Here is a 9,823-nt window from a genome sequence, read left to right on the forward strand (position 1 = left end):
AAAAAAAAAAAAAGAACATCCCTCCATGGCCTCCACTGAGGGGGGCCTGGGGATCCACCCTCTACAGTGTGAAAGGGCCCAGTTTTCTGAGAGAACTCCCTTTCCGTGCAACCCCCACCTTCAAGCCTGCTGCTAACAAGGAAGGTTTCTGATCCCTGAGTGGTGGTTTTGCCAGGCGGGTCCTTCTACTTCACTGTCTCTGGAAATCCTCTGGCGTTTGGGGGCTAGGGGAGGATCCTTCTTTGCAAGCACGGAGCCCTCAGCAATCAACCCATCTTAGAGAGTTTACGGGTGGGATCTTGGCTCTCGAAGCATCCTCAGGCACGTTGAGCCAGGTAGCACCGATATGCCCTGCTGACTGGTGATCATCCTGTGTGTTTGGGGTCTTGGGATGGAGGCAGAGCACCAGCTTAGCACGTGGGGAACCCTGGTTCATTGCCCAGTGCCATGACCACCATTGCCAATGGAACCACTTTATCGTCTTTGGGCAATGGCGCACACCACCATGAGCTGCTCACAATGAAGGCGCCCTCGGCCAACACACAGTGAGCTCTTCAGAAGTTGCCCCTGAGGTGGGCCGTTCGTTGACTGCAGGGTATTTTGATGGACCATGGGGGGACAGAAGGCTTTCTGTGGGTGATCACGACCTGGCTGATCACTCAGACCTCTCCACGGCAGACCCTGGGAGGCTAGAGTTAAGGTCAGGATTGGCAACCACCACATTACCGGGTCGCCTGGCTGCTTCTTGGAGCATGGTATAAATGAAACCTTCCCAGGGTTTTATTCTGTGTGGACTTCCGGGCCATGGAAGAACGAGGTGAAGGGATAGGAAACACGGGATGAGGATATGACCTGCACATCCCCCACGCCCACAAAAAAGCCAGGTCAGTGTCAGAGTGGTCAGGATATTCTCCAACAGCCTGTGGCTGTGGGGTCCCTCCCTTGCCGCCCCCTATTGTCCTCCTGGTCATTTTGCCCTAGGGAGACTTTGTGAAGAATATGCTCATGAACCACGGCGTGTACACATGGCCGGACGGCAGCACGTATGAAGGAGGGGTGTTCAATGGCCTGAGGAATGGATTTGGTATGTTCAAGTGTGGCACACAGCCCGTGTCCTACATCGGCCACTGGTGTCAGGGCAAGAGACACGGGAAGGTAGGTGAAGATTATACCCACGAACAGTCCCATCCGTGTGAATGTATTCATGGTATAGAGTTAACCATTTACAGCACTGTACAACCACCATCACTACCCAGCCTCTAAACCATTTTTAGCACACAAAATAAAACAAATATGCCTTAGGAAGTTACTCCATTCCACTCCATATCCCTAGCGATAATCAGGCTGCTCATTGTGTGTGTGGATTTACGTCCGAGATGGTGTGTCAGTCCGGTTTTCTGTCACTGTGACAAAAAAAACCCTTGCCCGGCATGGTGGCGAACACCTTTAATCCCAGCGTTTGTGAAACAGAGGCAAGTGGATCTCTGTGAGTTCAAGGCCAGTCTGGTCTATACAGAGAGTTCCAGGTCAGCCAAGGGACGTAACAGCACCCTGTCTCAAAACAAAACAAAACAAACAAAACAAACAAACCCACCATTACTACCGACAACAGCAACTTCTTGCTAGGAAAAACTTAGTAAAGGAAAGATTGATTTTGACTCACAGTTTCAGAGGGCTCAGCCCAAGGTCATTGGTGCTATTTCTGGGTCTCCATGGGGCAGAATAGGATGGGGGTGAGAAAAGGAGAGGCTGCTTCCTCATGGTAAACAGGAAGAAGATAGTGGGGCCAGGACAAGACTCAGCTCCCAAGAATGTGTCCCTCAGTGAATTACTCTCTCCTGCTAGGTTCCAACCTTCTAAAGTTTCTTGAACCTTTCAAAACAACACGAGCAACTGGAAACTAAGTGTTCAGTGCATGAACTTGTCAGGAACATTTCATATCCAAACTATAACACATTTCTTTATAAACGGAATCATTTAATAATTTTAAACTTTTGTTTTACTAAGCCCAGCTATTTTCTAAGCATAGTATTTTTGAGGTTCATCTAAGGTGTGGCGTGTGTTTTAAGGCTGACTAATGTTTCATTCTAACTACCATAATTTATCTATTCATCTGTTGATGGTCACTTGAACACACATATACAACAACAACAACAACAACAACACACACACACACACACACACACACACACACACACACTCCATGGTTTGCATATGGAGGTCAGAAGACAGTTTGTAGAAGTTGGCTCTCTCTACCGCGTGGCTCTCAGGTCACAGGAGTCAAACACCTTGATGACTTACCTTTGTCTTGAGACAAGCTCTTTCCTTGTACTTCAGGCTGTCTAGGAACTTACTATGTAGCCCAGGTTGGTCTCCAACTTGAAACTGATCTTTTTTTCCTCACTGCCCAAGTGTGGGGATTTTAAGTATGAGCCCCATGCCTAACTCATGGGTGAGGAAGTTGGCCTCAAGCTGATGGTCCTATTTGAGAGTTTCTGGAAAACCGGCATGGTCAGTCTGTGCACCTCAGGATGAGTAAGGCCCAACATAGGGAGCGATGACATCAAGTCTCAGTGCCAAAAGATTGGATGGCCCTGGTTGGCAGGTGAGGCCTCGCTGGAGGAAGTAGAGCTGGTCCTTCGGGAAGTAGCTTGTCCCTCGTTCCTTCCACCCTTCTGTACTTCTGTCTGCCACAGGTTAGCAGCCCCTACCATCTGACCCACTGCCATGATGTTCTGCCCCAACACTGGCCCAGAACTAACAGAACCGATGGTTATGGACTGAAAACTCTGAAACCACAACCCAAAATAAAGAACCCCTTTCTTCAGCTGTTTCTGTAAGGTATCTCTCCCCAAACACAAAAAGTCCGACTCACACAAGCAGCGACTGGCTTGTGATATTGGTGTACACACTTAACCCTTTGTGTGTTTGTGTGCGTTGTCATGGTGTGCATGTGGTGGTCAGAGGACAACCTGGGCTGCATGTCCTCATCTTTTACCTTGTGTGGAGCATCTGCTGTGTATAGCATGCTAGCTGGCCCTCGCGCACTCCCAGAGGTTTGCCTGTCTCCATTTGCCATCTCCTAGTTAGGAGTGTGGGAATGGCAGACGCTTACACTGCCTCCTGTGTCCAGCTTTTTATGTGGATTCTGGGATCCACACTTAAGTCCTCGTGCTTGCATAGGGAGCACTTTTCCCAACGAGACCTTTCCCCAGCCCTTTTCTTCGTCTGTAAAACCAACGTATCGTGGGTTACGGGTCTTGGTAACTACAGCATTGACTTCTGCACAGTTTCTGCGTCTTAGATTTGCCTGCCTGATCTTTGTGTCTCCCAGAGGGTTTGCGTCAAGAGACTTCATTTCTCTTCTGTTGTTTGCTTTAGGGCTCCATCTATTACAATCAAGAGGGGACCTCTTGGTATGAAGGAGACTGGGTATACAACATCAGAAAGGGCTGGGGAATAAGATGGTAGGTACGACCCTTCCCTCCTCATTTGGGTTGTGGGTGAAAAAACTTTCAGAGGCTCGCTTGACTCTCACCCAGGTTAGAGGTAAGGTGCAGAAATGATGGAGAGCACATCTTCTGTCCAAGCACGGCAGAGCTTCAGTCACTCCTGACAATGTCTCCATAGCAATGAAAGCACCCTATGGGAAATCCAGAAGAAAATACTAAGTGTCCGATTGTAGGTTTCATGTTGCTTTAAATAGAAACTGCCTACCTTTGTCCTCTGTAACCTACGATGAATCTGTTTATCATAGATTACAGTACTGAATGTTTTCTGAAGAACAGCAGCATTTTTGCTTGATTTTAGGTTGACATGATAGTTGTTTGTTGTTCCTGTTTTAGCTTTGGCAGTGCTAGGGATTGAACCCAAGGGCCTGGCACACGGTGAACACCCTCCCACTGGGCTATAGCCCAACCCCCATTTTGCTTTGTGCATGGTCTTGCTATTAGCCCAAGCTGACCTTGAATTCAAGAATCTCTTTTTTCTCTCTCTCAAGTGCTGGGATTATAGACCTGTACCTTCATACCCAGTAAGGGTGTGTGTGTGTGTGTGTGTGTGTGCATGCGCGTGCGCAGTTTGTTTGTTTGTTTGTTTTTTTGAGACAGGGTTTCTCTGTATATTCCTGGCTGTCCTGGAACTCACTTTGTAGACCAGGCTGGCCTCGAACTCAGAAATCCACCTGCCTCTGCCTCCCAAGTGCTGGGATTAAAAGGGTGCACCACCATGCCCAGCGTATATTTTTATATGTATATGTGTGTGCACATATGTGTTAGCGGGTGTGAAGACAGAAGAAGGTATCAAGTCCCCTTGAGCTGGAATTACAGGTGGTTGTTAACTGCCCAACATGGGTGCCAGGAAACACTCTGGTCCTGTGGAAGAGCAATGAGTGCTCTTAACACTGGGCTAGGTAGTGGATCCATCCGTATGGCCCTGCCAGGGAAGTGCGGGGAGCTGAATTCAATCCCCAGCACCCATGGAAAAAGCTTGGTATAGCAGGGTGCACCTGCAACCTCAGCACAGGGGAGCAGACACAGGAGGATCCTTACAGTTTCCTAAAGCCAGCCTGCCCGGCCGGACCGACGAGTTTCAGGTCCAATGAGAGACCCAGTCTTTAAAAAAACCAGAGGAAATACATCCAGTGTGGACCTTGGGTCTCCACATGCATATGTGCACACACCACATACATTCCTAACAATAGTGTCAAAATATTTAAGTAATAACAAAATAGGAGTTGTTCCTAGAGGATGTAAAATCTCACTCTTACCCACTTATTGAATAATGAAGAAGTTTAATAAAGGGAATTATTCTCCTCCCTAATAGGAATATTTTTGCCAACCATGTGCTACCTATGTCTCCATAGCACTGGGTCCTTCCTGGGTTGGATTTCCTGAGAGGCATTTAGAGGGGGTGAGTTTAAGGACATTAAAGGCAAATCAGATGTTGTTGACAGAAGATAACCAACTGTTCATCACTGATTCCTTTGGTCCCAGCTACAAATCAGGAAACATATATGAAGGGCAGTGGGAGAACAACATGTGCCATGGGGAAGGCAGAATGCGGTGGCTCACAAAGAACGAGGAGTACACGGGCCACTGGGAGAAGGGGATCCAGGTAGGTACCTGACATCACGTGCGTCGCAGCCTGAGGTGGGGGCCATCCTAAGGGCCCTAAGCATAGCTAACCTAAGAAACTTGAGATGGCTAGGGTTAGCCTCAACTCACCCGAGAGGCGAGAGGAGGACATCTGGCGCAGCCTGGGGTGTGTTAATTATTTTAATTGATGTGGGAACACCCATCTTAGCTGTGGAAAGGGCTATTCCCCCCATACACCCCGGGCAAGGTGGAGGGAGCAGGCTGACTCTGCTCTCTGCCCCTGATTGTGGATGGATACAATGTGATCAGCCTTCTCAAGCTTCCGCCACTGTGGCTTCCCGGAAGTGACAAGACTATAACCCAAAACTGTGGACCGGCCCTTCCTTCCCCTAAGCTGGTTTGGTCACTGCAACAGAAGAGAAAGTAACTCAAAGTTACAGTCTTCTAGCATCAGCTACACTGTTTAATCCATGTTTTGTTACTTAGTCTTCTGGGAATGGTCTCACACATCCCTCATCCAATCCTACAACCCCTAAAGGGCTCACTGCCAGAGGTCAAAAGGCAGCTGACCCCAATACCTGCTTCTAGGTCCATGTGCGCTGCCCCTTTAGATTATCAGTGTCTTTGCCTTAGCTGGAGTTCAGGTAAAGGGGGTTTATGCCGACGAGGTACTTTATTTTCAGAATGGCTTTGGAACATACACATGGTTCCTAAAGAGAATCCCCAACTCGCAGTATCCCTTGAGAAATGAATACATAGGAGAGTTTGTAAATGGCCTGCGTCATGGAAAAGGGACATTTTACTACGCCAGTGGAGCCATGTATGAGGGAGAGTGGGCTTCCAACAAAAAGCATGGCAGGGTGAGTATGGCTGCTGGGGAATGCTGGTAGGTGTGTGTCTGGTAAGCTTGCTCATTTCACAAAGATAACTACTTTACTTAAGGCGATGATATGCAGTTAAAGCTCCTTACAACATATTATTTCCTGGCTATTTAGAAACGATTGAATTGTCTCTGTTATATGTGTATCCAAATTAGGGAGGGTGCAGGTTGCAAGTTACAGTGTGGCCTGAGCGTTCATATACAATTGCAGTGTGGACCCTTGGATCCCCAGGTTCCTGTGATTACAAGACAGGCTTCACATTACACAGCCCTGCTAAGAGGGAAAGAGACTCATTTCCCAAAGCTCTCTACTAATGGGGATGGGGGTGGCAGTGGGGGGGGCGTTTGTCGACCTCAGAATCAGTACTTTACCATCCTGGGGGTTGACATATAGCAGTGCCGCACCTATGACCGTGAGCCCTCCATTGGCCATTCACAAAGCTTATTAAGGTTTAATAAACAGAAAGTTGAATGCTATGACCAAGAGGTGATTCAACTTGGGGAAAGGTTGGAGGAGGGGGAGGGGAGAGAGGGAGGGGCAGGTGCGGGAGGAGGGAGAGGCATGGTGTGAGACTCAATGAAGGATGACACTTTGTGGCCTAGCTTTGAAGCAGAAAATGTTCCAGACCCTTGAAACCCCTCCTGAAGAACGCCACACTCTCCCTCCTGGAACCTCTTCCAGCCTCACGTGCCTCCCTCCCTACAGGGCAGAATGACCTTCAAGAATGGCCGTGTGTATGAAGGTCTGTTTTCCAATGATCACATTGCACAGCTCTTTGAAACTGAAACTGATCACTCACACAGCCTGGAGTGTTGTTCAGATGCCTCGCAAAGGAGCCCGCAGCCTCGGGGGTCTTCTGTCAGTGCTGTCAGGGAGCCTGGTAGGTGAAAGTAAATTACTATCATTTTTTTTATTATTATTATTACTTATTCCATTCGTTTACATTTCTTTTTTTTAAAGATTTATTTATTTATTATATGTAAGTACACTGTAGCTATCTTCAGACACTCCAGAAGAGGGCGTCAGATCTTGTTACAGATGTTTATGAGCTACCATGTGGTTGCTGGGATTTGAACTCCAGACCTTCGGAAGAGCAGTCGGGTGCTCTTACCCACTGAGCCATCTCACCAGCCCTCGTTTACATTTCAAATGATATACCACTTCCCAGTTACCTCATCAACCAAACCCCCATCCCATGATATTCCATTAACTGGCTACCCCTCTGACACTCCCCATCCCACATCTGCCCTCCCCTTCCCTTTTGCCTGTTGGAGAGTGCTCCCCCACCCACCCACACTCTCCCATACCACCATTCCAGCATCAAACCTTCCTGGGACTAAGGGCTTCCCCTCTTGTTGCTGTTGGGCAAGGCCATTCTCTGCTACATATGTATTTGGAGCCAAAGGTCGCTCTAGGCACACTCCTTGGTTGATGGTCTAGTCTCTGGGATAGTCAGGCCAGCCTATGTTGTTCTTCCAATGGGATTGCAAGCCCTCTCTGCTCCTCCAGTCCTCCTGCCAGCTCCCCCACCAGGTTCCCTGAGCTCAGTCTGACGGTTGGCTCCAAGCATCCGCCTCTGCATTGCTCAGTTGCTGGCCAGACCTCCCCAGGAACTGCCACACTTGGTCCCTCTCTGCAAGCGCCTCTTGACCACGGCAACAGTGTTGGGTTTGGTGTCTGCAGACGTGATGAATCCTTGGGTGGGGCCTCGGGTGGGGCCGTCCCTGGTTGGCTTCTCCTTCAGTCTCTGTTCCATTTTTTGTCCTTGTTCTTCATTTGGATAGGAACATTTCTGGGTTAAAAAAATCTTTGAGATGGGGGGGTGGCTCCACCCCCCGACCAGCGGCCACACCTGCCTGCTGGAGTTGGTCTCCACAGGTTCTAGCTCCCCCTTCTCTGCATTATGGCTAAAGTCCTGGGAGCCTCCAGTGGCTCTCCCGTTTCTCATCCCCCCCCCCTACCTATTTTTATTCGATTTCCTTACCCTCTGTACCGCTCTCACCTCTCCTCCAGATTCTGATACTGCCACCCTTACTTCTTTTTTCTTTTTTTTTAAAGATTTATTTATTTATTTATTTATTTATTTATTTATTAGATGTAAGTACACTGTAGCTGTCTTCAGACNCACCAGAAGAGGGCGTCAGATCTCATTGTGGGTGGTTGTGAGCCACCATGTGGTTGCTGGGATTTGAACTCAGAACCTTCGGAAGAGCAGTCAGTGCTCTTACCCGCTGAGCCATCTCGCCAGCCCCGCCCCCTTATTTCTTCCTCCTCCTTTCTCCCTTGTCCCCCTCTCCTTCCACCTCCCACAATCGTCCTGTTCCCCCCTCAATGCAGGACTGAAGCATCCACCTTTTGGTCTTCCTTCCTTCTACTCTCCATATGGTCTGTAGGTTGTATCATATGCATTGTAAGCTTTTGGGTTAGTATCCATTTATCAGTGAGTACATACCATGTGTGTTCTTTTGTGTCTGGGTTACCTCACTCAGGATATTTTCTAGTTCCATCCATATGCCTGTGAGTTTCATGAAGTCATTGCTTTTAATAGCTGAGTAGTACTCCATTGTGTAAATGTACCACAGTTTCTGTATCCATTTCTCTGTTGAGGGACATCTGGGTTCTTTCCAGCTTCTGGCTATTATAAATAAGGCTGCTATGAACATAGTGGAGAACGTGTCCTTGTTATATGTTGGAGCAGCTTTTGGGTATAAGCCCAGGAGTGGTATAGCTGGGTCCTCAGGTAAATACTATGTCCAATTTTCTGAGGAACTGCCAGACTGATTTCCAGAGAGGCTGTACCAGCTTGCAATCCCACCAACAGTGGAGGAGTGTTCCTCTTTCTCCACATCCTTACCAACATCTGCTGTCACCTGCATTTTTGCTCTTAGCCATTCTGACTGGTGTGAGGTGGAATCTCAGGGTTGTTTTGATTTGCATTTCCCTGATGACTAAGAATGTTGAACATTTCTTTAAGTGTTTCTCAGCCATTCGAGATTCCTGGGTTGAGAATTCTCTAGTGAGCTCTGTACTCCACTTTGTAATAGGGTTATTTGGTTCTCAGGAGTCTGCCTTCTTGAGTTCTTTATCTATTTTGGATATTAGCACTCTATCAGATGTAGAATTGGTAAAGATCTTTCCCCAATCTGTGGCTTGCTGTTTTGTCCTATTGACAGTGTCCTTTGCCTTACAGAAAATTTTCAGTTTTATGAGGTCCCATTTGTCAACTGTTGCTCTTAAATCATAAGCCATTTGTGTCTGTTCAGGAAATTTTCCCCTGGGCCCATGTGTTCCAGACTTCTTCCCACTTTCTATTCTATTAGATTCAGTGTCTCTGGTTTTATGTGGAGGTCCTTGATCCACTTGGACTTGAGCTTTGTACAGGGGGATAAGAATGGATCGGTTTGCATTCTTCTACATGCTGACTAACAGTTGAACCAGCACCATTTGTTGAAGATGCTGTCTTTTTCCCACTGAATGGTTTCAGCTTCTTTGTCAAAGATCAAGTGAACATAGGTGTGTGGGTTCATTTCTGGGTCTTCAATTCTACCCCAGTGATCTACTTGCCTGTTTCAGTACCAATACCATGCAGTTTTAATCACTATTGCTCTATAGTATAGCTTGAGGTCAGGGATGGTGATTCCCCCAGGGTTTTGGTTTTTTTGTTTTTTGGTTTTTTGGGTTTTTTTTTCTTAATTGTTGAGAATAGTTTTTTCTATCCTAGGTTTTTTTGTTATTCCAAATGAATTTGAGGATTGCTCTTTCTGGGGCTGGAGAGATGGCTTAGTGGTTAGGAGCACTGACTGCTCTTCCAAATGTCCTGAGTTCAAATCCCAGCAACCACATGGT

General features: G+C 47.5%; 1 protein-coding gene across 1 annotated transcript in view; it reads left to right on the forward strand.

Moving 5' to 3' along the window:
* The window catches only part of LOC110313213 (radial spoke head 10 homolog B), a 47,360-nt gene that overhangs the window by 9,876 nt on the left and 27,661 nt on the right, over nucleotides 1-9,823 (forward strand). The window contains exons 4-8 of the mRNA XM_021187229.1: nucleotides 982-1,155; nucleotides 3,382-3,467; nucleotides 4,995-5,115; nucleotides 5,780-5,956; nucleotides 6,683-6,857. Of these exons, the coding sequence (XP_021042888.1) occupies nucleotides 982-1,155; nucleotides 3,382-3,467; nucleotides 4,995-5,115; nucleotides 5,780-5,956; nucleotides 6,683-6,857 (733 nt within the window). The remainder of the gene's footprint in view (nucleotides 1-981; nucleotides 1,156-3,381; nucleotides 3,468-4,994; nucleotides 5,116-5,779; nucleotides 5,957-6,682; nucleotides 6,858-9,823) is intronic.

This window comes from Mus pahari, chromosome 23, assembly GCF_900095145.1.
Source record: "Mus pahari chromosome 23, PAHARI_EIJ_v1.1, whole genome shotgun sequence".
NCBI classification, from domain to species: domain Eukaryota; kingdom Metazoa; phylum Chordata; class Mammalia; order Rodentia; family Muridae; genus Mus; species Mus pahari.